Source organism: Phodopus roborovskii, unplaced genomic scaffold (assembly GCF_943737965.1).
Source record: "Phodopus roborovskii unplaced genomic scaffold, PHOROB, whole genome shotgun sequence".
Taxonomy (NCBI): domain Eukaryota; kingdom Metazoa; phylum Chordata; class Mammalia; order Rodentia; family Cricetidae; genus Phodopus; species Phodopus roborovskii.
Window position 1 is genome coordinate 2,203,269 of NW_026126525.1, and position 26,565 is coordinate 2,229,833.

Consider the following 26,565-nt stretch of genomic DNA (forward strand, 5'->3'; position numbering starts at 1 on the left):
CATTTTTAAAAAAGTAAAAGTAAGAAGACCCTGGTGAGGTCCCAGAGACAGCTGCCCTGGTCATGCCTGGTTCCCTGAGAACTTGGATGTTCTAATGAGGGCAAGCTTTGTTAAGGTGTCTATCTTTAATCTGTTCTTTGCCATCCACAGAGCTTTAGGCAGCTTTTGGGCCTCTACATATTCTTTGTAACTAATCCTACTCCAGTTTCCTCTGTGTAATTCTTTTCTCTTAACATCAGGCATATGTGGTAGCTAAGAGAAGAGGGATTTCTTATACTTGAAAGACTCATCTATCTTTCTAGAACAAATTAAAGAGAAAAACTATTCCATACCACAGTTCTGTGTTTTGAAGATTCTTGACCCGTAGTGTTTTCCAGTCTTGTGTAGATGCAGTTAATAGATTACCTGACAGTTAAAAGTCCAAAAAGAGGTGGGTTCATAATGCCTAGACCCAACAGAGAAAAGCACACTATGATGTTCATTGCCCCAGAGTGAGCCAGTGTATTTTATGTATTCAATGGTATGCATAATAAAGGGCCAAACACAAAGGTCTCTGTCAAAAGGAGCAAGATATATTTCAGGAGTTAAAAGGCATGAGATGGGTGTCAGTTAAATGAGCTCACTTAGGCGGGGACAGCTTCCATCATAATCACACCAAGAGATCATGTAGATAGAGGGACACCCTATATTTTTATTTAATGCTTACTAAGTTTCTACAGAGTATTTTCTAGTCAACTTTCCAGTCTAGATCTTGCCCTGTCCCCTCCATCACAGCTTATCAGTAATCAAGGAGTGTACCCGTAGGATTGCACAACAGCAAGGAGAGGTAGATGATGCAGCTGTCCTCTCACACAGAGACCCCTCGAAGACTTTAGGGAAAAACAAGGCTTTTTGTCATCCAAAGTAATTAGTTGCAGAGTACAAAACCTTTTTGGAGCAGAAAGCATACAAACACAAGAATCATAATTAGCCCAAACCGAGAATTAGTAAATTCTGAGAGATGCACATGTTCACTGTACCTTACAAAGTGTTCTGGGAGGCGTAGAATCTGAGATCATACAGTAGAAAATATTTTATATTTTATATAAAAATTCTTAACGTATTTTAAAAAGGCTTTGACGATAGACAAGAAGACAACTTGGAGAATACATTAATTTTTAGGAACCCTGGCTCCTAATCTTGGAAAATGCCAAATGTTAGCATTCTCCCAGGGTGTTCACTGTTGTTCAGAGAAAACCAGATGAAGAGTCCAGTAAAATGAGAAAGGAAGTGGGAGGTAAGCCAAGCATGACATGCCCTTAAAAACTGGGAGACTGTCAATCAAAGCCAATGGAGAACATAGCTAAAGGCATTTATGCTGATGAGGCCTCATGGGTTTGGTGTTCATTATCAAGTTAGAAAGTCTCAGGAAAACAGTGTGCAAATAAGTAATGGATGGGCTAAAAGGAGAGGGGAGGAAAAACAGCCCTGAACATTAAACTTGAAAAGGTAAAGCTTCCATAATTGCACAACTCTCAGTCCACTTCAATGCATGCTCTTTCTTTTTTGTTCTTTCTTTTAATAAGATCTCAATAATTTAAAGATCAGTTATTCACAAAACCCCAAACTTGATTTGGAGATTGGGTTATTCGGTAAGGTTTTTGGTTATGGTATGTCATAACCATCAGCTATTTGACATCTACATAATCAGGAAAATTCACTCTCCTTCAAGCCCCAGGGCCTCACTTTAAAACTGCTTTTGCCATGTCTGACCTCTAGGTCAACATTTATCTAAGCATGTCTGCAAACGTTCTGTCACGGGGAGTGGAAGAGTATTGAGCAAACTATCCTCGGCAATCAGACAGTTCCGTTTCAGGGACTGACACCCTTCCAGCTCAGGAGGCAGTGTCTCCAGGTAATTCCCAGTGAGTTCCAGGTAGGTGAGGTTTGACAGCTCCCCCACCAGAGGGGACAGAGCTGTTAGGCTGTTTTTCCCCAAAAACAGACACTGCAGCTTCTTGCACTGGAACAGCCCGTCTGGTAGCGTCTCGATCTACAAGGAGAAAGGAAGCGGGTGAAACCGGTTTTGACTGGCTGATAGCACATTCATGAACTTTCATTCCAGTTACCTTTTTTCAAAAACATGCCTGCAGGTCCACAGGGAAATACATCACACTGGTTGTAAATCTGAGGTGCAGGCAAAAGAGAAAGGACAGTAAGGGTAGGAGTAGCCAATGGAACTATGGCCAATGGAGTGTGAGTGCACAGCCACCTCGGTTCTGAATGCACAATGTGATTCTTAAAGACAAAGTATATACATACATACATACATACATGCAGGGTTTCTAAAATTAATTACTCAGTCCTGGATCAGAAACAAATTACTCTTCGGAGCCCTCATAAAGATCTTACATTGCCAATCAGTCTACAGAAGCAGAGATGAACACAAGAGGGGGGATTTACACACACACACACTTCAGATCTCCACAGACACACACTCCTGAGCACATGCCTTTCTTCCTATGCCCTCACATCCATTACAGGATCCTTCTAATGCAGTGAGGTGTCAGCTTGAGAGCAGCCCCACCGGACTGTCCCCCCACATGATGAGCAGGGTGTGTGTGATGAAATGTATTCACCACGAGGATTCCACCAAGGAAGATGCTGAGCATGTACCATCCCCTCAACTCATCACTCCACCCGGGCCTTGGGAGGGAGGAGCATCTGTGAACTAGAAAGCCACTGTATTGGTTTGTGACAACCTGACACTCTTAGCTCCCTAGTTCAGCAAGTGGCTTTGTTGTGCAACAGCCCCCTCAGATGGCCTAATGCAAACCCACTGAGCCTGCTCTGAGTCGCAGACTTCTCAAAAGGATTCCTTTCATATAAACTCAAAATCGCAAAATTGCATTTAAAATATTTAATTGGTTGAAACTGCCTTATCCCTCATGTTTCCTCCCCTTTCAGCCCTGTTTACCCTCAAAAACAAACCCAACGTTCACCATTGTTATAACCAACACTCAATACTGATTGCTCCTTACACTAAAACCTCCATGTTTACTGCATTTCTTTTCAGGCATGGAGGTAAACGATTGCCTATGTGGACTCAACATTGAAAAAAGGCTAGTGGAGTATAAAGGCACACAGGGAGCTGCTTTGAAACACACTCATTGTGGCTCGGAACTTGGGTCCCACAAAGACCTGCTCAGCAGGGACTTGGGAGACACTTGGGGGCACGGTTCCCTGGCATTCGCTAAATGTGCTGAGTGGCTTCTAGGAGCTTGGGATAAAGTACTGAGCCCCACACATGGAACCGAGCTTTCTGTCTGAGGCGAACTACTTCGTGAAAACCCAACCTCCAAGCTGTGGCCCTTTTGGGTGGGACAATTCTGTCTGTGGAGCTGTACTGTACCTTGTAATGTTCAGCAACCTTTCTCGCCTCTATTCCTAGCTGTCAGTAACACACTCAGTCCTGGCTTTAACAACCCAAAATTATCTTTAGCCAATGTCTCCTGAGGGGAACATCACCAAGGATGTACGTGTTCTGGGTCGTAAGAAGAGCAGCCCAACCCCCACCACACCTGGGCATTCCATGGTCTGCTTCCTCCTCCAACTCCTCATGGCTACCAACTATGTAACTAGACATATTTCCCCCCTAGGTGCTCACCCCGAAGCAAATGCCCTCACCACTCTCCTGTCTGTGCCGCTAGCTTCCCAGTTCTGAATTTGTGGTGTCTATGACTTTCTGAAGGCATCAATAGAGAGGGAATGTGCGAGGAAGTGGATAGTCTCTGGGGTTGGGACAATGCCAGGGGCTACTAGGGCCTGCACCACTGTGGTCTGAGTTGGCAGTACCCATTTCTATGAGCTGCAGGTCATCTAAAAGGGGCTCTCTGTCCAGTCCAGTGCTCAGCTGAGGTGCAGGGTCCTAATTTACTGACTTAATCTAATTCCTAAATTAGGAAGAGGAGCTTTGCCTTCAATTAACTAATTCTATCTTGAATTAAAATACATTTTTAAAAAATTACTTTACCTTCAAGTTCATAACACCAAACACATTTGTCTTAGAACAGTATGCTTTACAAAAATGATTCTTGGGTTTGGGGTGCTTGTTTAACATGTCTGAAACCCTGGGTTTGATTTCTAGCTGGGCATAAACTGGGTGTGGTGGTGTGTGCCTGTAATGGTAGCACTCTGTAGAGGCAGGAGGGGTTTCAAGATCAGTCTTGGTGGTGTAAAGTGAAAGTAAATGAGATCCTATTTTCAAAAACAGTTTCACAAAATCATATGTAATTCTTTGAACACGTCCCTTTAGACTGAATCACACATGACATCTCCATTTTTACATTAGTTATTAATATGTTTCATGGAACAGTTTTCCCACAAGTTCCTAAGAAAAAGCTTTCTTGTTCAAACACATGTGGCAAATCCAATCGCCTCTTAGAGAAGCAAGTATGTTTTCATGTTAAAGGCACCAAGGAATCTGGGGTGATAGCAGGGTTCAAAGACAAACACTGGCCATTTTCTATGAGAACCTTTTTACCCTCCTGTGCTGGGGGCTCTGCCATTAACACTTGTCCCCTGAGGACCATCCTGACTTGGAGACTCTATCCATGGCTTTGTGGGACGAAGACTATGCCACTACCAGAATCGTGTCCCTTGGTCCCCTGCATCTAGAGAATAGGGCATCCAGGAAGAGAATCAGATGCTCACATCTGAGCTTGAAATCAAGGCTGCTGCAGGGAAAGGACAATGACAAGGAGCTTCTCTTTAGTAGTGTCCAGATGCAGAACAGTACCCGGGCTCAGCATGGACGTGACACTGCCCTGTGCTTGATCTCGGCTCTGGTCTCTTCCCTGCAGTCTGCTTTACTTTCTCCAAGACAGTCTGTTGTCCACCAGGGTTGATTTTGCAGAGTTAACTTTCCAGTGAAACTACGAGAAGCTTGTTATCCTCTCAGTGAATGTATCTTATTTACATTACAATGCCTATGTATGCATCCATTATGAATGCATATAATTTCATAAATATTTTAGTTTCCCCTTTAGAACCATGAGAGCTTCAAGATTAGATGGTACCTAGATATCTGTATCTTCACATGAACACGCAATGTCCACCTTTAACAATGATCTCACTGGGTGGCTGGTAAGTATGGTCAGTTTTGGCCATAAGTCAACTCCTTTTTCTGGAACCGTGTGGCCAGGTGACAAATCTTCTTCTGACTGTTCTATTCTCACACTTGTAGCTGTCACCAACAAGATTTGTTCAACTATTTGAACACTAACACTGAAGAATATTCTCTCTGCCTCCCCCTACTTCCCACTGTCATACCACACTGTTCCATCAGTGAGTGGGTGGCTTCCTTCTTAAAACAGTACTTTTTAAGAAGTACTTACTCTTTCACAGTTCCTAATACACACTGTTCTTTGATGACAGTCCCTCCCGTTATCTTCTTTTACCTCTTCCCCCTCCCACTAAACCACCTTTTCTCAAGTCTCCTCCTACTTTTGTGCAATTGAATGACTGATTGATTGATTGATTGTGTGTTTATGTGATTGGGTGCCTGTAAGCCACACAAGTGTGGTGGTCAGAGGATAACTTGTATGATTTTTTTTTTTTTTTTGTGACCTACTGCCTTTAATTAGGGTTGCCTGCATACACATACTTGACATGGTAGTGTGGTGGGGGACTAAGGGGAAATGCCTCCCTGAAACTTCCCTTCTCACTGGCTCTCAGTCTCTTAGACTCTGCACTCTGGACAAAGGATTCCTGACCCATTTACAGGTGTCATGTTCACCCTGAGATACATAACAATAGGAGCCTTGATGGGGGAGGCGGCTGTATGCTGTGACTAGGTGTTTCTAGGTTGATGAATAAAGCTGTTTTGGCCAATGAACAGGCAGAATTTAGCTAGTTGGGAATTCCGAGCAAAGAGGCAGGGTGGAGCAAGACAGAAACAAACACCATACCATGTAGCCACCAGAGAGGCAGGATACACAGATTAATAGAAATGGGATAATAATTAAGAGAGAGCTAGCCAATAATAAGCCTGCATCATTGGTCAAACAATTATACATCTATATTAAGTCTCTGAGTGGTTATTGCATAGCGGCTTCAAGAGCCTGGTGGGTGGAGGGACTAACGGGATGAAGAAAAGTGTCCTTCTACAGCCCCTGCTCAGGTTTTGGAGACAAGGCACATGAGGATAGACCATTCTGCTTTGGCCATGTCGGGTATTTGGCCTAAGACTTCCTTATGCTGTAAAGTATCCTTCTTTATTCATGATAGCATTTGTCTGATTTCTCTGTCTCTTTCAGACATGGCCAGGAAGTCAGGGAACTTGGCATCAAAGGCACTAATGGTCTTAATTTGTCTAATCATGTCCTGAAAAGCATAACCAGCAACCAGCTAGTTAAAACTTGTAACTTTCTTAACTTAAAAAAAAAAAAAAAAAAAAAAAAAAAACTGTGGAGTGTCTATACCCAATTGCCATCTGGTTATAAATGACAATATAATAATTCTTATTGTGGAATATTTAACTGTGTAAAGATGTGCTGCATTTGTTTATGCTGCATTTGTTTAGCTATGTAAAGATGTGTTGCAACTGTTTTACTTTGCCTTCCTAAGGCACTTGATTGGTCTAATAAAAAGCTGTACAGCCAAAAGCTTGGTACTAGAGGGATAGGCGGGGCTGGCAGGCAGCGAGAATAAGTAGGAGGAATCTAGCCTGGGGAGAAAGAAAAAGGGGGAAAGAGAGGGAGATGCCAGAGGCCAGCCAGCAGACATGGAGTAGGACATACAGGAGGAAAGATGAAAAGTCCCAGGGCAAAACATAGATGAAAAGAAAAGGTTGAAATAAGTTATAAGAACTAGTGGGATAAGACTAAACTAAGGTTGAGCATTCATAACTAATAATAATTCTCTCATGATTTGGGGCTGGTGGTCCAAGAAAGTTACCACTAGCTCGGGTCAGCTGTTTCTCTGGTTTTCCCAATCATGATCTTGACCTCTTCCTCTTGCTCATATGATTCCTCCTCCTCCCTCTCTTCAACTAAGCTCCAGGAGCTCAGCCCAGCACACCACAAAGATATAGATGCTAGGTAAAAAGCGGGTTCCTAAAAGGGACACGCAAGGAGGGCCCCAGGAAGGTGAAATAGTTAAAATCTTCTAGGCAAACTGGAAGGGGGGGTAGAAGGGAGGGGATGGGGGATGGAAACATGAGGGTTCAAGAAGACTGGGTTGGGGAAGGGATGGGGAGGAGGAGCAATGAAAGAGATATTGTGATAGAGGAGGCCATTATGGGGTTTGGGAGAAACCAGGTGCTAGGAAAATTCCCAGGAATCCACAAAGATGACCGCAACTAAGACTCCTAGCAATAGGGGAGAGGGTGTCTAAATTGGCCTTCCTCTGTAATCAGATTAGTGACTACCCTAATTGTCATCATAGAACCTACATCCAGTAACCGATATAAGCAGATGCAGTAGCCCACAGCCTAGTGTAACTTTAAAAGCTCACACTGAGGGATTTCTCACCTGCCACAGGCTGGGCACACTGCTTTTATGTCTGAATCTCAACATTCTAAAAAAGCAACATGCACTTCCTTCTCATCTCAATTTTCTGGCATCTTTTTAATATCCATGTTGTCCAAATGTAAGGGTAGAAGATACATACTTTGGGATGCATTTGAAGAAAGGCCCACTCTCCGTCTCTCCAAGACTGGATTTCAGCCCTCCCTTTCACATATCCATTATCCTCATTCTTTGGCCCATCACACTAGCAGGATATTTTTTCTTTGTCCTCCTACTTCATATTTTAATCCAGGAAATTACTCTTTTTTTCCCCCTTGTTTCAGTGAAGTTACATTTTCCTTAACCATTTCATTTTAAGTGTGGATGCTGGAAATAGACTCCAAGGAGGCTGAGGGTTGCACTATGGAGCCAGGCCTTTCATTCTGAACTGTCTTGCCAAGCTTTCTAAGTACTCAAGGCCTCCCCAAACAAAACTCAGCTCTACCACCGCTAATTAATGAGTGGTATTTGTGCAGAAAATAGGGAAAAACAGTAAAGAGAACATTTGTTGAGCAACTATTGTGGGTTAGGAAGTATGCTGATGCCTAAATGTGTTATAGAATCTCCACCATCAATTGTCAGATGAGATTCTAAAACTCAGGGCTAGGGTTAATTATCAAGATCACAGGGAATGAGGCTCAGTCAGGAGAATGCTTAGGGTGGACAGCCTCCTAACCGCCCCCCCCCACAGATTTTTCCCAGTGTCACCCTCCTACCCCCAAGCTCAGCATAACTAAGAACAGATTGGCTCACATTGTTGTTGGTCACGGAGAAGGACTGCAGATTGGTCAGGTACTGGATCTCCTCTGGAATGAAGGTCAGATGGTTATAGCTCAGATCCAGGTACTGTAGTTTGGTGCACAGGAAAAGCTGCAAGGGCAGGCTCTCGATGTTATTGTGGTCCAGGAAGAGCTGTTCCAGGTTGGACAGCGCTCCTATCTGGGCAGGGATATAAGCGATATTGTTGTACCAAAGCTTCAAGCAAGAAAGGCTTGGAAGGTGCTGGAAGCTGATGATCTCCTCCACCGTCTTCAGGTTATTTTCCTTGAGATCCAGCTCATGCAGGTTGTTCAGACTGAAGATGGAGTGTGGGATGCGTTCCAGATCACAGCTCAGAAGCTCCAGGCTTTTCAGGTTGACCATCTTTTTCAAGTTGTTCAGCACAACCAGTTTGCTTCCCTCATTATCCAGGGACAGCTTCTGTAAGGAGGGCAGCAGGTCTGTCACCACCTGAGGGATCCGGGACAGGTTGCTCTTCAAGTAGAGGGTCCTCAGGTTCTTCAAGTCCTGAAAGCCCTCCACCTGCGTGGTGCTCAGCTGCTCCGGGAGAACGCAACCTGACAAGTATAGCTCCTTGAGGTTCTTCAGGTAGAATACCCAGCGTGGAATCTTTCCCATTTCAGTAAACTTCAGGCGGAGGGTTTTCAGGTTCCCCTCTAGAAAGGCCAGGGCAGGATGGTCGACTACCAGAGAGGAATGGTATACATGAAGCTCCTTGAGGTTAACAAGCTGAGAGATGGCGGCCGGCAGCTTGACCTCGGGGATGAGCTCCAAGCTCAGTACTTCCATCTCCGTCAACTCAAAGACATTATCTGGAAGACCGCTGAGCATGAACAGGTGCAGCTCTATCTTGTCCTGGGAGTTTTTCACAAGCTTGCTTTTCAGTTTCTCTACAGTCCACTCGTTGTTGAGGTTGATCTGTTTCAGTTTGTTCTCACTGACCTCCGACAGGAAGATGGAGAAGCGTTTGGAGTACAGGGGGTCGTACTGGTCGGCCAGGTGGAGGATGAAGGCAAAATCATTCTTGACATCGGGGATGTCACTATAGTTGCTTTTCTCTCTGAGTGCCTCGAAGGAGTACTGCTTCAAGGAGCTCCTCAGCATCCACCAGAGGCTATAGGAGGAGGTGAGGCCATAAAGTATCACCAAAACAACATAAAAGGACGCCAGGACCTTAAAGATTTCTGCCAAGGAATAGACACACTGGTAGCGCTTGTAGCCTGTGAATGCCTGCACGTCAATCAAACAGTCAATTTCAAGAGTTATGTAGCTTAAATAATATGGGACGTAAGTTATGATGATGACAAACAGGATGACTTTGACTATGATCTGCTTCAGGTACACGCGATAGATGATGTCCCTCTGCTCCACATGCAGGCGGAACCTTTTCACTTTCTCAAAGATGGCCTTGGCCTGCTCACCCTCCTTCTTGTCCAGGACACTAGAAGTGGGGCTTTCTATGCCAGGTGACTCCAAGCCTGGCTGTGGGTAGGGCAATGTCTGCTTGTTGGCATCAGTGTCAGCAGAACCCCCTGAGGTTGAAAGCAAGGTTTTGGACTTGGAGGGTTTCAGGGGCCTCACTGACTGCTCGGCCACAGTTTCGGACAGGGCGCGTGTGGTCCACGGAGAATCAAAGCACTTGTGAAGGATGGCCACGAAGTGCTCCAGCCTGGAGCTGGTGCTGGGGTAGTGAAGCCAGAAATTGCTGCAGGCTGCGAAGATGAGTGTGTGCAGAAGCACCAGGTAGGGGAAAAACTTGGCGAACCAGTGGAGCTGCTTCTCATAACAGACAGCGTCGATGTAGGCGTACTGCTGCCGATGAAGGTCATTCTGGATCCGGAGTGGCAGTGGGTGCGGCATGCTTGAGTTAGAGGACATGTTCTTGCTGGCTTTCAGGAGGTCCCAAGGCACAGCACAGTGATTGTCAAACTCCACCTTGCATGGAAGACAGCAAAGAACCCTGATCTGGGTAAGCTGCAGCGCTCCAGCCAGCACAGCTACCAATAGCATGATGAGTGTGATGTAATACCAGAAGACATCCCACCATGGCTTCAATATGTGATAGGATGCCTGGGCATCTGCTAAGTATTTTAACTCTGTTAGTGTAATCATGACTCCCTTGTAGAGAACAGAAACTGGAGGAGGAAACAAAAGAAATCCTGCTGAAATCATTCCAACACACCTTTTTTGTTTTTTTGTTTGTGTCTGTGTAGACCAGGCTGGCTTCAAACTCACCATGTAGGTGAGGCTTCTCCTTAAGCTCCCAACCTTCCTGCTTCTACCTTCCGATTGCTGGGATTACACATATGCACCCCCACATGAGGCCACAGTGCCTGCATTTAATGCTAACACTTTAGCAGTGAAGCAAAACTCCGGAGGAATTGTAAAGCTTGGTGACACATCTATAGAAGGCATTCGGGGCAGCTTTGAGGCAGTTCTTCAGTTACCTCCTGGGTTTTAACACCAAGGCTGGGTTAGCTGTTCTTATACTATGTGTTCTACCTTCAAAAACCCTGAATAAGCTCTTTCCAGGCAGACTCTGTGTGTGGAGTGTTGTTTACCACCTCAGAGTTCATTCAACCACCACAAGGTGGCTTTTTCAGCAATCTCTGCCTCCTAAATGCATCCCTCAGGCTTGGAGGCTTCTACTCTTTCCTCACAAAGCAAATGGCCACATGAACTTCCCTTCTCCTCAGGGTTCCACTATGTAACTTTGTACGAGACTGTGTGAGTGCTATAGAGCATTAAAGTGGGGGAAAGAACAGTAATGGTTTAAAAGGGGAGTGGTGGAGAGAAGCCCCGAAGAGAACAAGGGAACTCCATGTTTCCTGTGACAGCACAGAGCTAAAGGGACACACATGATAATGGTGTCAAAAACAAGGCATTAAAAAGCTGACACTTTAAAGTAAGCTATCTCCCCCTTTTGTTGTGTTCATGGTATTTTGGGGCTTAGGATGAATGAGAATTTTCTACTTAGCTCACGCATTCCTTTTGGGGTCAGAACGACAGGCAAGGTTATGTCACCTTGACACAAATTATGGTTGACTACAGTAAGGGTAAAACAGGGTGAGAAGTAATGGGTCAAATTCTCAAAAGCTAAATCAGCAACATCCAGACTGCCTGTAAGATGGCAGGGAAGATGGCCTGTAAGACAGGGAAGCGGTTGGATCTTACAAAGTGTTTGCAGGACAACTACTGTGGTAGTTTGAATGTGATTGACCCCCATAATCTCACAGGGAGTGGCACTATTAGGGGGTGTGGCTTTCTTGGAGTGGGTATGCCCTTGTTGGAGGAAGTGTGTCACTGTGGGGGCGGACTTTGAGGTTTCCAATGAGCAGGATACTGCCCAGTGTCTCAGTTGATTTCCTGTTGCCTGCAAGATGTAGGACTCTCAGCTAGTACTCCAGCACCATGTCTGCTTGCACGCTGCCTGAACTGTAAGTCAACCCCAATTACATGTTCTCCTTTATAAGAGTTACTGAGCTCATGGTGTTTCTTCATAGCAATAGAAATCCTAATTAGGACAGCAGCAACAACAACAACAAAAATCATGGTAGCTGGCAGGGCAGACCTACCCTGTGTCCAAGGGCTTCTTCTAGCCTTCTTGAGTATTAAGTTATCACCTTCTCTGGGCCTTGGTTACTCTCTGCGTACCATTTCAGCAGTGATATCTCCACTGATTTCTCCTTGGTTCTCACTAGTCCTCCTAGAGAGATGTGTACTCAACCTTGAATCCCAGGAGTGCTACAATCTAAGTCCCAGTAGTCTCTTGTGCAAGCATCCTCAGCATGTTCTGTCCATCTGACTACATATTCTTGCTTGCTCCCCCACATAAGACACCCTTGGTCCCTAATTTTACCTCCTGGGATGGAGGCTCACTTTTCATTTGTATCCACTCTTGGAATAGAATCTGAAATGTATTCAACATCTTCCACAGATCTATAGTTAGACTACAACATTCACCAGGGCTTTCTTCCTTTCTTCAGGGTTAGTAGATCTGATACTTAATTCTTCTCATTATGTCTTACTCTTGCTGCAGTTAACCATAATTTTGTCAAAGCAAAATAACCTTGCCTTCCATCCCAATCTCAAGGATTAGACAGAATGTTCTGCTAAAAAAAATACCAAGAACACAATAGAAAAGGTTCTTAGAGAACATTACTGGATGAAATAACATGGAAAGAACAACTTCATGAATTTTAACCAAGTGTGCAGACATTTAGCCAATGATTCGATATCTGCTATACTTTAATACTGCCTCTACCTCTGGCCCTATTTATGTGATCCCAGACAGGGGGGTAGCAGCTTTGTTCCTACTTAGTAAGCTCACGCTAGAACCTAACACTCAGTTAAAGACAAAATGGACAACAAAAGGATCAGGAGTGGCTACCTCAAACCATCCACTACGGAGGAACTCGAGGCAAGGATGACAGCAGGGATGACAGAAAGGAACATTTTTGTGCACACTAGAACCTGAAATGACCCAGTGGCCACCATGGATAAGAGACTGCTCTGGTGACCAACAGAATACATTGGCTATGTAGTCATGGCAATGGCATATGCAACATGGAACAGTGATGGCAAGGCCTATGATGCAGTAATGGGGCTGGTGACATTGCCTCCCGGAAGGGTAAGGACTATCACCAGACCCCTAGTAGAGAGTCTACCTCCTACTCCCACAGGTGCTCCTTTCTGGGTCTGTGCACAGTGTTTGAGTTTGCTGGTACAAGGGGTGGAAGGATGATGGGGGTTGGAATTGGGGGCAAATGGAGAATTAGGGGGATATAGGAACTTTTTTTTTTTTTTTCAGTATTGCAGTTTTTTGTGATTTGCTGCCTTCTCCTGGCAGTAACCCCAAACACACTCCCTGGTTTATCAAGCAGGGCTGGATGGAATAATTTTCTTTGATCTATTGGTACCTTATCTGAGGTGAATAGATATTTTTTATCTCCTTTAAGAAGTGGCAAAATGTACCTCATGGATGACAGCAAATGTGGATTTGTTCAGAGGCAGAACTAGGTGAGTAGAAGGTTTATAAAGAAAGACATTTTAGGGAGGGAGGGACTCATGTAACCCAGGCAGGCTTAAATTTGTTATGTAGCCAGGGCTGGCCTTGAATTTCTGGTAGAATTATAGGTATGTGCTACCATGTGATACCAGTCATTTGGCTTTATTTATATATTGGTAGAGCATCACATAAAGTGAATGTTTTTTAAACAATTGACCCTCTTTAAACAAGACCCTCACTGGGTCTTGATGGATAAAATGACTGTCCACCAGAAACACTGCAAATTTCTTGTAATGGAAAATAAGAGTGAATCATATCATCTCTGAAGATTTTTAGAGCCTGAGTTTATGAACTTATTCATCCCCTACATTTCTTGAGAGTTATGGTCATTTAACATCTCAAACTGATATTGGGCAGAAATAGCAGCTCAGGCAATGATTCAAGTATCTGACAGGGAGTGAGATTGTTCAACGAAGACTACAAGCCAACAATGACATTGACAACAACATTGTATGCATTTATACTTACTATCATGAAGAAATGGATCAACCCAACCAGGCTTCAATCAGGAGGTCTGCATCTTTTGAAGTTTCTTAGACACACCATCTCTGAGTTTGTCTTCATTCTATGAGGAAGCAGAAATATCTTGGGAGATATTGTTTCTAGAGCCACTCTCCATCAAATGTCACACAAAAATACATTTCATAGTCAGTTCATTCCCACCTATGATATATCCTGGCAAAGCTCTGTAGACAGGACCCCACCCACATGCCTCAGACTATACCCATCCCTGGACTTCCTTTTTATTATGGAGAAATTTCTGCAAAACTTTCAGTGTGCTATATTTAAAAATTCTCTACAACATTTAGCCTTTCCCAAGTATTTTTCATATGTTAATCTCTCTTGTCCCGCCTCATATGCAATGTCTTATTTGCATTTGTCAGATGACTCACTGAATCTGTAAATTTCTATTCTAACTTAAAACCATGTATCTTCTCAAATAAGAACTCAGTGTTAAAAAAAAAAAAAAAAAACCTCGCCTACTGAGTTCATCCATCACAAGGTAAAAAATATATTTTTTTCACAGGGTTTAGAAGTACAGCTGTATTTCCCCAAATTGATATCATTTGATATAGTCAGCCTTTGTGTTAATACTACTTTACCTTGCAGTAGATAATAGCCATTCTCAGCATCTACTTTAAACAAGCTAGTGAGATAAATACTAGGTCTTCATGTATTATAAACATGGAAAACAAGACTGGCCCCCCAAAAGTCCCCTTACCCAATGTAACAAAACTGTCAGGGAAAAACAATTACAACTGGAATACAGACTATAAGCCTTGTCCACAGATCATATGACCTCAACAAATCTAATTAATTATGCCACGTCTCAAAAGCTAGAGAAAAGGCTATTTAGCTCTTTGCCTAGTTCTTTGCCCGGCATCTGCATCAGGACTGAGTTTTATTATAGTCCCAGAAACAAGGGTCCAAGTGTTGTTTTCTGTGACTTTTCCAGTTACACAGTCACATACCATGTAACACGCTTCATAGCTAAAGATTCCCTGTTGAACTGATTTCACCCTTAAATCCTGCATCAGAGTTTACAGATACATGAAAAGTCTCAGGTCCTCCTGTATCTAACGCCGATTCCTCTAATTGATGTGCTCAGAGTTGGAGCTATTATGTCAGCAAACGCTGTTTGTGCCTTAAACCTTTTCCAGACCACATATTAGCAAACAATGAAGAGGATTCAGTCCAAATGAGATCTCCAATCCTAACACACAAATGCACTAAATCACTTCAAAGAAATAATGTGAAGAGTAATGGATTTTATGGTCCCAATCCCATTCCTTCAGCTTTTAAATCTCATTAAAAAGTCATCAAAGCTCTTCAAAGCATATGAATTCATCAGACAACCTCATCCCAATGTCTCCAAGACTGGAACAACAACACTCAAGTTAGGCAGCTAGATTTCCCAGCAGTCCCTCTTTTACTTTGAAATAATTTCCAAAATAACTAATGAAAATAAACAAGCAATGATCACATGGTATTCGGTTATTATGTGCCGAGAACTTGTTGCTACTTCAAAGATCTGGGGTTTTGATCTCAGACACACAATTGAAAGCAAGGGTTTCCTCTATAGAATTCTATCATGGCTTGCCAGGTCATCACAGGCCCGAGGCAGTAAGGCCACCAATTGGGGACTGAAACCTCCAAGAACATGGCCCCAAATTTTGTTGATGATTGTCCTAAGTATTTTGTCACAGAAAGTTAATAAATGCAGTCAGTGACATTCAAATTAATTACCTCCTAATAAGATCAGTCAGAAGTTCAGAAAGAAATGAATCAGACGAATTTAGATTTCTGTTTGCTGTCATTATAGGATCTTACAGTTTTAACACATTAAGATGGGACACATATTTGTATAACAAACTGGACAAGCATAAATGCAAACTGCAGGAAAATAACATTCAGATGTTTGTGCAGGACATATTCTCGGAGATAAGCCAAGTAGGCAGTAGAGCAAGAACCCGGGGGTGCAAAGGCTTTGGCTAACTATTCTCCACTCTATCTTGATGGCTCAAATACCACACAGGTTTCATTTATTGAGATTTTATTGATTTATTTCATTCATTGAGGTCTTTCTGTAATAGTTTTGGCCAGCCCAAAATGTCCTCATACACTTGTAAGGAAGCTGGTGCTAACTCTTGAACCTACACAGTTCTCTGTTCAAACAAACTACTTAACAAGGAAGTCTCAGGCTAGCACGGGAGGAGGGGAAAGGAAGCAGGCTGCACATTTTTGTACCAATAAATCCTCAGGCTATGCTCCAGCAATCTTCTAGTCATAAATGATTTACATGTTTTCCACATGCAAAGCACACTCACTCTTCTGCAAAAGTTTCACCCTACCATGCAATCAAGTCATCTAAATCAGGTTCAGGGTGCAACAGTGCATCACATATGGTGTCACATCTGGTTGAGAGAGAGGATAGAGAGGATGCTGCCTTAATTTACTTTCAAGTTTCCACTGAGGGTCTTACACATGAGCCCTTACTTTTAATTTTACTGTGAAATCAGGTATTTCTGACAGTGTCACCCTGAATCTGATCGTTGCACCTGAGATCATTTAATTTTTTAAGCCCTTTTGTGAGGTACAGAATTAAGGAATTAAAAAAAAAAAAAAAAACTTAGGATCCTCAACAATTTTAAACAGGAAATATTTCCTCTAAATCCTGCTTAAAATCTGAACATTTCTTAATCCATTTTCCTCTCAACACTTGGATCACCGTGGCTAGAAAAGGAGCCTCCAGTGCTCTGCCAATGTCCCACATAGGTGATGGTTTGCTGAACGCTCTGTCCAAACAAAACAAGGATACCATTCTACATCTTCAAGTAGCAGCTTCCTTACTGGCCCTTGACCACCATGAAGACTATTTCACTAGGCAAGCTTAAAGGACTTCTCTACCAGCTATGTGCTGTACCAGGGCCATGTATTTCATTATGGTAGCATGCATTTCAAGATACCACTTTCTGCCACTGTTATTTGGTCTGTCCAAAAAAAAAAAAAAAAAAACCCACACTGAATCTCAGAATCTAAAATAAACATTTCATTATTTCCCATGATTTTGTCGAGTGTTGAAGTTCTGTTCCACATGGTGTCTTGCTGGGATGCCTGCTGGGATGTCATCATGCCTTAGTCAGAGGGCTGCACTTAGCCACTCTTGTGACCCAGAGCCCACCCTGGACTTTTAACTGAGTCCCTTCCAGTGTCAAAGAGGTTCTTTTGGCTGACCATCAATGAAGCTGATTCCCAAGAGGAAATTCTGGGTCACAGATTCAGAAAGCCTATGTCACTTAAGGCTCTACCTTAGAGATCCTGTTAGCATAAAAACTAGTAACAGGGTCATAACCCACTGTGGGATGCCATGACCACCCAGGGAAGTACAGGCCTTTGGAAAAGACTTCTTTGAGAGGAATCTTTTCACTCTGGTAAATTGTTGTTGAGATATGGAGAGCTGGCCAGATCCGGGAAGACAGGGAAGGCAATACTCTGTGGGCACAGGGGTCAGAGTTTCAGCCAACAGAAAAAGCAAATGGAGACAAGTAATGGTCATTTGGTAACTCCCTGGTGAGTTTGTTAGGCAATCATAAATAATGTTCTGGATAAAAATCACTAATTCAGTGGAAGCCCTAGGAGAAAAGTACTGAACAAATAAAGTTAAGTTGAATATGAAAGATATAAACTAAAGATACTGAAATCCCACTGGACCTGAGTTGATCTTTTTTGTTTTTGTTTGTTTGTCTCTTTGGCAAACCAGGCTCTGAAGACCAGGCTGGACTCGATCTCGGAGATCCACCTGCCTTTGCTCCCTGAGAGCTGGGATTAAAGTGCCCCACTGCACCTAGCTCTAAGGTTTTGAAGGCTAAGGAAGGTTTGCTCTTCCCTGTTTCTGCAAGCTATAGAATACATCACATGATGGTCTGTTTGAAAATATCATAAACTGGTAATGCATTTAGTAAGCCACTATATTATCTACTCTGAATCTAAAACGGTACAATTGGTTTTTGGCTTTGGAGTTTTTACGGAGACAGGGGCATCTTATGTAGCCAAGGTTAACCTGGGTCTTATGATTCTCTTGCCTCAGTTTCTTGAATGCTGGGATGACAGTTATGTGTGAACATATGGACTCTAAAACATGTTTTAAATTACAGAACTTGTATTATTGGAAGTATAATTTACTGGTGGGTGGATAATTCTCACAGAGGTGGCATAGGAAGGCAAGCTGGAATTCTACATTATTTCTCATTATTTTAAAAAATATTTTCCCGGCCAACTCCCCAAAACCCCAGAGTAAGAAGCCTTAATAAGATAGGGCTGCACCCAGGCCCCCAACAGTTTCTTGTCACAGCATCTCCTTTCAGGTTACCATACAGAGAAAAGAGGACATCAGTTAGCAATGTGTCATCCTTCTACATCCTTCAGAGAGCAGTCATGTGGACTACAGAAACCAGAATCCACTCTTTATTGAATAAATAAACACGGTCAGAACAGTTAAGTTGCTTCTCCACAGACAAAAGGTAACAGAACCTGGGTTACAGCCCAGGGCTGAGCTTGAAAACATTGATAATAGTCTTCCCTGGAAACATGACGCAACAAATACACTCAAGAAAACATTTGTTATTGTCCCTTTTAAAGTGTAAAAAAAAAAAAAAAAAAAAAAAAAAAAAAGAGAGAGAGAGATTTTTAGATCTGGGATAGACAAACTAGTATACCTGAAAAATACTGAAAAGCATGAAGCAGCCACTCAACATAAACCCTTTCTGTGGGGTGACATCTGTATATTCAGCTGTAGATCAGCTATGGAGAGCAGGCATGCCAGGATAAGGAAGAACAAGAACAGTCTTCCCTCTGTTCTCCTGGGACTGCAATCCTGCTGTGGAGAGGACAGGGAGGATGGAAAGTGGGACGCCATCTTCTCCAGACTTCGTAGAGACCAAATAAGTGGGGCAATGGGATTAACCTACTAGATTGTATGAGTGGCTCCTATGCAAACAAGATGCAGAAAGGGAATGGATGGAATGTTCCTGAAAGCAGCACCAGCCAAAAGGAGCTCCAAGAGTAGACAATGCCTGTTATGAACAAACAGACCTAAGTCTTAGAAAATACAGGCATACAAGACAGACAGTGCACTATGAAAGATTCTCAGTGGAAGAATGTTTGCCCAGCGTGCACAAGGCCCTGAGTACAATCCTCAGTTGATGAGGTCTCTGCCCCTATGTGTTTCACTGAGTAGGAAGAGAAGGAACAATAACCAAGCAAACAGATGTGGCAAGACCAGATGCACCATGAAGATGACAAATTTCAAGAAGAGATTCAAAGAGAGTCAGTGCTCCTTACTCAGCCCCACTGAGGAAGATCATCCCATTACATAAGCTTGGGAGGCATGAGGGTAAGACAGGAGTGCACTTGGGCTAAAGCTAGGAGACTGGGACAAGGAGGAGGATGACAGCATGCCTGAGGCCAAGGCAATACATTTGGATATGAAACAATTCAGAAGTGATGGAGAGGCCACTAAACAGTCAGACACAGCAGAGCAGCGAAACCTGTTCTAAGCTTTTAAAGACTCAGGCAACTCAACAGATTGGCTTGGAAACACATGCCTACAACTTGGATTTTTATCTTTGTCTGAAAAATTATTTCTAGAATGGAATGAAGACCATCTCACTGCCTTACCATCGAGTCTCTTGAGCCCTGCCTATGTTCAGAGATGGGGGATATTTTAAAGACTGTATTCACAATCTGGAGTCCTGCTGCTGAAGTCAGTGAGCAATGTCACCCATCAGTGTCAAATGCTCTGCCACAGAGCTATGTAAGGCAAACCTTCCATAATTATGAAAGAGGACCAACATCTTCTGGAAGCAAACATGCACAGGGCCTGCATTTCTGACCTGCCCACTCAAGACGTGTAGTTATCTTACAGAAACATGGCAAATGACTAAATTAAATGTGAGAGCTCAGTATGGAGCTCACTTGGTACAGTGTCTACCCAGAATGCACAGGGCTAGGCACAATTTCTAACAGTGCATAGAGGCACGATGGTACACATCTGAAATCCCAGCATTTGGAGTCAGGAGAGTCAGAAGTTCAAGGCCTTCCTTGGCTACATAGTGAGTTTGAGATCAGCCTGCTATACAAGAGAGTGTCTCAATCAATTAACCAGTGGAACAATAAAAAGGAAAACATGCGGAAATAAAATACATAGGCATGGAGTCTAAATTCCTTAGATTATTATATTCCTTCGATCTTTAGTGGTTAAGAAAAAAGTAACCAATTTTAACATACACATTTCTGCATATAAAACCCACAAGGGTGGGAAGATATTTGAATTAAAATAACACAGATTTAAATTTCTGCTTAACCAGTTTAAAAATATCAAAGTGATTTTACTCAAAACATCTGTAAGTATGGCACTCTTTCTCTGTATTCTTTTTTGCCCCAAGCTACCAGCTAAATTATAATAATCTCTGCCATGTGTTTGCAACTAGAAATGTTCATCTTACCCTATGAATGCTGGTCAACCGGAAACTCTGCAATTAGTTTTGATCTGAGGAATTCCTGAAGAGAAATCATAAGCATATTGTTATATTTTATGCATTGTAGGTCTGCAAGACCATTTTCTACTTACATGGCTCTTAAATCCCCAACACATGTAAAATTTTTGTGAAATACACAAAGATACAACTTTTAAAAAGCATAGTCAGAGATGGCTTCCACCTTTCAACAAAAGGTCAGCCAACACTGGGGAAGACCTCAAATCCCAGGCTCACCAGGGCAATAACTCACAAGGCCATAATGTGGACCATTCATTTTAACAGAAAATAAGACATTGTATCTGATTTATAAGTACAGATATCTTTGCGACTGTTTTCTCCATCAAGTTTGCTACTTTGTTGCTCGGGCCTGCAGAGATGCCACTGTGAAACTCCACCCCATCATTTCCAGGTTTCCTTTTGATGTTTTTGAGCCTTTTTAATGTTAAGTTTCTAGGCATTATTTCTGATAAAAGAATTATAAATGTCACAGGTTTAAAAGCAACTGGACTAGGCTCATATGACAGCTCCCTCACCTTTTTTCTTCCCCTTTGGGAATTGAACCCAGAACCTAGTACTTGTTAGGCAAGCACATGGAGCTACATTTTCATCTTTAGCCCTGTTCATATGATTCTAAAAAGAGAGCACTGAGCTAAAACAAAACGTGCAATCTCTTGTATGTAATGCCAATCGATGCCCCCCTCCTTACAATGTTACACCAATAATTTTTCTGGTAGGTGGTTTATCAGTTGATTTCTGAACACATTAGGAATTATTACTGAACCCACATTTAAAAAACAACCAAAACACCACCACCACTAATTCCACACATGAAGAAGAATCTTGCTGTCAGTTTACTTGGCCTACTTTTAAAGGTAGGTTGCACAACCCATCATGTTTATTAACTAATGAGTCCCATTCCTCTTCTCTACTCAATTTCACCAAAACCAGAGACGTCTCTTGTGGAAGAAACAGATGCAGAACTCTGTGGAAGCTCTCACAATGGCTTCTTGTCATCTCAGGGTGAAGCCATCAATGTTAACCAAAAGCAACAACTCACTGTGGCTCAGTTTCTTTATCCAGGCTAAGCAAATCATTCAGACTAATTTTAGAAACTGTAGCCAAAGTTATCCTTTCTTCCTCCTCAGCAGAACACAAATGTACTGAGCCGGAAGAATGAAATGTGAAAACCCTAAATGGCAATGCTGCTCAGAATAGCATAAATCATGCACGTTTGGCAGGATAAAATGGGGATAAAGACCACAGCAATTCTGACAGGGCAGCTGCAGAGACAGCTTGCTATGCTAATGAGTTACCAAACTAGCTTCATGTATACCACTCCTGGGCAGAGAGAGGACACACGTGTGCATACTTTACCTTGAAAACAGCCCTGAGACAGTTAAGAATGGACTCTGGCAGCTAGGGAGGCCAGGCGGTGGACACTATTCCCTTCTTCTAAAAGCCCAGTTTAGAAATTCCTTCTTAGGGACATAAAAGAAAATCCTCATTCTCCCAAGGGATTGAGGATTAAGGATTAGTTTTATGATCTAAACATGAAAAGCCCCAAGGCTATGGCTGCAGGAGGGGAGGAGTCTGTATACTCTTGTTTTCTTCTGGTCAGCAGGGATTGCAGAAACTGATAACATGCTCCTGTGCAGTAGAGCAAAGGGCAGCCACACAGCCTTGGAATCTAAACACGCCTTTCAGATGTCTGAATCTGTCTTGCAGAGACAGGTGCAACAAAAAACACTGTAAGGCAAAAGATGAAGCAAAAATCAAGAACCTTTCTTTTGTCTTTTTTTGTAAGGGTAGGGGTCAAACCCAAGACTTTGACCAGACTAGGCAAGTGTTCCACCACCGAGGTACATTCCCAGCCCAGAGTTCACAATCTCTCCTATGACATCACTATGTACACTGCATTCCGGAAATGGAAGGAATCACAGTGCTAGACTCTATTTTGTGCAACCTATATTTTAGGCTTTGATTATGTAAAATCAGACTTTCACACATTACTGATTTGAAAGGCTCCAAAGCAAAGACTTAAAAAGGGACATTCTAGCTGGGCATGGTGGCCCATACCTTTAATTCCAGCACTCGGGAAGCAGAGGCAGGTGGGTCTCTGAGTTTGAGGCCAGGGTGGTCTACATTCCATCACCTGTCCTGCCCCAAGATCCTATGACACCATCTCTGTGAGCTGCACAGAACTCACTGGATACATCCCTGGTTCTATTTCTCTGACATTGCCCTATGTATGGTACATGTTAAACTAATGCCTCAAGTCCCTGGAGAACTAATGCAATCTCTTGTTTCTTTGTATCCCAGGGATCCATCCCGCAGGATTTTCAATGGTTAGATGAATGGGTGTTGACAGAACCTGTAAAGTAGATACAGAATACATCTATGACTTCCTTTGGGACAGCTGGGATTCTGAGAACCTGACAAATGGGAGAGTGAAAAGGACCTCCCCCAATTGTTCCCATTCAGCTCTTGGCTAAAATCACCAACTGCTTTTCCAGGGGACTTGGGTTCATAACTGTAGCCGCATTTCCAGTGGCTCTGATGCCACATGTGGTAGGAAGACAAAAATGCAGGCAAAACAGACACATAAAATAATAAAATGCTTTTTTTTTAATTGTGAAGAAATAAAGAAGAATGATCTGAAGTGGCATTGAAGTTAGTCTGCCCTTGTGAGAAGTGCTTAGACAACCTTGCGGGGCCCATGTCTGCTCTTACTGCATGGGGGTATTTAGAGTATCATTACTGTATGACAGCATGGCACCAGACCATAATGGATTTCATTACCTTGTTAGGAACCAAGATGTCACCCATACAGTGTGTACAGGAGAAAAAGTAAGGGGTAGGCTATGACAGAGCCCATGGCGTTTATCATCCTCAGAGGTGCACTCAACAGAAGCAGAGTGAAACCCCCCAGGAAGCACACTTGCCAAGACCCAGTAAAAAAGACATCTCACAAATCTGAAAGCAGGACTGTCAAACTCAGCACGACTGACTGGGTGCAGTATAATGACTGCAAGTCATTTTGAATCAGCCATGGGCTACTGGATAAGTGCCACAGCATTCCTAAATGACCTTAACATCTTACAAATTAGGATTTCATAATTATTCTTTTGCATGAGTTGGCCTTATGATACAAGAAGTAAAATTCTGAAATGAAAAGAGAACATGTGATTATCCAAGTCAGAATATTGTCTGTCACGCCCAGTTGCGCATTGTAAATTCACAACTCTATGAGCTAAGATCATGCTGACAATGTTACATGTCCTCGGGATAATTTTAGTCTCTTAGAGCAAATTACTTCTGATGGGATCACTATGAGGAAGACCACTGTTAGGAAGATTGTGTCTCCTACAATATATTCTTGAAACAATACCAAACATTGACTGCTATAAGTTGCAATAAACCTAGCACAAACACAAAGTTACGTACTTCTTTTTGGTTTTGAAACAGTCTCATAGTTCACAATGGCCTCCACCTTAATACATAAGCAAGGCTGACCTTGAACACCTGATCTTCTTGTCCCACCTCTGAGGGTTAAGATTGTAAGGTGTGTATAATCTTACATGATGGTAGTGCTGAGGACTTGATCCAGGCCGTGGAGACTTGGCCAAACATTCTACTGACTGGGCTATTATTTCCAGCCTATAAAAGGTATGTACAATGAGCTCCACTACCCAACTTCCCCAAATCAGTAGTTACACCACACTTCACACTTGTTTAGTTTTAGGAGCACTGATATTCTGCTGCTATTAAACTGCATCACAGTTTTCTGGTGACCAGCTTAGCTGCCTCAGCCTTTGAGCTTTTAGAACTAAGAGTTCAGAGTGCAGGACAGGGCCTAACATACAACGGTGTCAACAATTACCTGTTCAGGGTGCAGGACAGGGCCTACTTACAACAGTCTCAATAATTATCTACTGAGTGGAGAGGGCTGTCAGGGTTACCTAGCAGACAAGGTAACCATTTCCTGTGCACTTGGTGTGGTAGGAACAAGCAAGAAAACTTAATAAATTATCTTTCTGTCCCTATGATGAAATATGACAGAGGCAACTAAGAAGAAAGCTTGTTTGGTCTTACCGTTCTAGATGGTACGGTTAAGGTCTGACCACGGGTGGGGAAAACTGACAGGTAGCAAGCATACCAACAGGCAGCAAGCATCAGGTAAGGCAGCAGAATAAGACTGAGTGCTCACATGCTCTATGGTAAGCAGGAAACAGAGAGAGCAAAATCTACATGGGTGAGGTCTTAAGCTAACTCTGGGGACACTTTCTTCAGCAAGACTGTACCTCCTAAATAACTCTGACAGTGCTAACTACTGGGGACCAAGTGTCCAAATGCTTGGGGACATTTCTCATGCAAACAACCACAGGAAAGATGAGAGAAACTCAGAAATTTGTTCAGTGAAATTGAAAAGCACACACTAGCTCTGAGAACATCTGCCTAACGGCCTTTCCAAAGGCTCTGTAGGAGAGTTCTATGGTGATAGTTTGGTTATGATCTAACAAATAAAGCTTGCCTGAAGACCAGAGAAGCAAAGCAGTCAGCCACTAGAGAGTTCTCACCTCTACCAGGGCTCAGACCAAAGGGGTGATCCTGTCCTCAGACTCACTCAGACTGCCTCTGTCTCCACCAAACCTCAGACTCCTTGAGCTCCTGTCTCCTCCTGTCTTATAGTCCTCTCTAGTGCTAGGATAAAGGTGTGTACTATCACTGCCTGGCCTCTAAGGCTGTGGCTAGCTTTACACCTTGATCTTCAGGCAAGCTTTATTTGTTAGATCATAAACAAAATATCACCACAGAGTTCCATGAAGAATGTGATCTCTCCTCCCCCACCACAGAAAATCTACAACAAATCTTTTTGAGAAAAGAGAGATGATATACCACCCAGACTCCCTGGGAAGGGGAAATAGAAGAGATTTTGTGAGTGGACTGAGGGCAGGTGGGGAAGGAAACATGAGAGATCAGGTTGGGGGGCACTGAGGGAAGGGTGCTGAGGGGGACTGCTGGGGGGCATTTCAGGGTTGGGCAGAAGCCTGGCACAGGTGAATCTCCCAAGAGTCTGTGAGGAGGACCCCAGCTTAGATTACTAGCCATAGTAGGTAAGTACCCTGAACTGGCCATCTCCTATGACCAAATCGGTGCCTGGTGCAATTGTCATCAGAGAAGCATAATCCAGCAACTGATGGAGGCAGATACAGACCCACAGCCAAGCATTAGGTGGAGATTGGGAATCCAGAGGAGGAGGAGAAAGGAGTGTAGTGGCCAGAGGGGTCAAAGACACCTGGAAGGCTCACACGATAAACTAACCTGGGCTCATAGGGGCTCACAGCCACTGAACAACCAAGAAGCCTTCAAGGCATTGACCTAGGCACTCTTTATAAACGTGACAGTGTGTGGCTTGGTCCTCCTGTGGGACTCCTAAAAGCAGGAACTGTCTCTAACTCTTTTACTAGCTTTTTGAACCCTACTACTACTATTAGATCACGTTGCCCATATCACCTTGTCCAGCCTTAATACATAGGGGGATGCTCAGTCTGATTGCAACTCCATATGCTATGGGGAACTCTTCCCTTTCCTGGGTAGAGATGGAAGAGGACTGGTGGGTGGGAGAGGAGGATGGGGGCGGAGCTGTGGCTGGGTTATAAAATACATGAATAAAGAAAAATGTATGATGGAGATGGGCACAGTATCACATGCCTTTAATTCCAGCATTATGAAGGCAAAAGCTAGTGGATCTTTGTAACTTTAAGGTCAGCCTGGGCTACATAGCAAATTCCAGGCCAGCCAGAGTCTACCTATGTATGTATCTATCTATGCATCTATTTATCTCTCTGTCTGTCTGTGTCTGTCTATCTTCCTTATGATGAGTAAATAGTATTCCACCTTTATACTACTGTTGCTACTGCCTGTTCATGTTATAAATGCTTGTATACACACACACACACACACACACACATACACACACGTATATGTATATATATATAGTACAGAGTGGTTAAGGAAGATTCCTAGTATTGACTTCTGGTATTCACATGAATGCACACTTACACATACCTGCACAAATACACACATGGATATGCATACATACATGCACATACAAAGTAGTGGTAAGGATGAA

At 43.0% G+C, this 26,565-nt stretch overlaps 1 protein-coding gene across 4 annotated transcripts in view; it reads right to left on the reverse strand.

Moving 5' to 3' along the window:
- Positions 1-550: 550 nt before the first annotated feature.
- Positions 551-26,565, reverse strand: part of Lrrc8b (leucine rich repeat containing 8 VRAC subunit B) — a 58,605-nt gene continuing 32,590 nt past the window's right edge. For 2 of the 4 annotated variants that reach the window (XM_051198142.1, XM_051198143.1), the window contains exons 2-5: positions 20,400-20,454; positions 13,864-13,960; positions 8,301-10,462; positions 551-2,032 (exon numbers count right to left, since the gene is read on the reverse strand). In XM_051198142.1, the coding sequence (XP_051054099.1) occupies positions 1,760-2,032; positions 8,301-10,439 (2,412 nt within the window). In that variant the 5' untranslated portion in view covers positions 10,440-10,462; positions 13,864-13,960; positions 20,400-20,454 and the 3' untranslated portion in view covers positions 551-1,759. Of the gene's footprint in view, positions 2,033-8,300; positions 10,463-10,562; positions 10,651-13,863; positions 13,961-20,399; positions 20,455-26,565 lie in introns of those variants that run through there. The other 2 variants (XM_051198144.1, XM_051198145.1) reach the window with 2 other exon arrangements.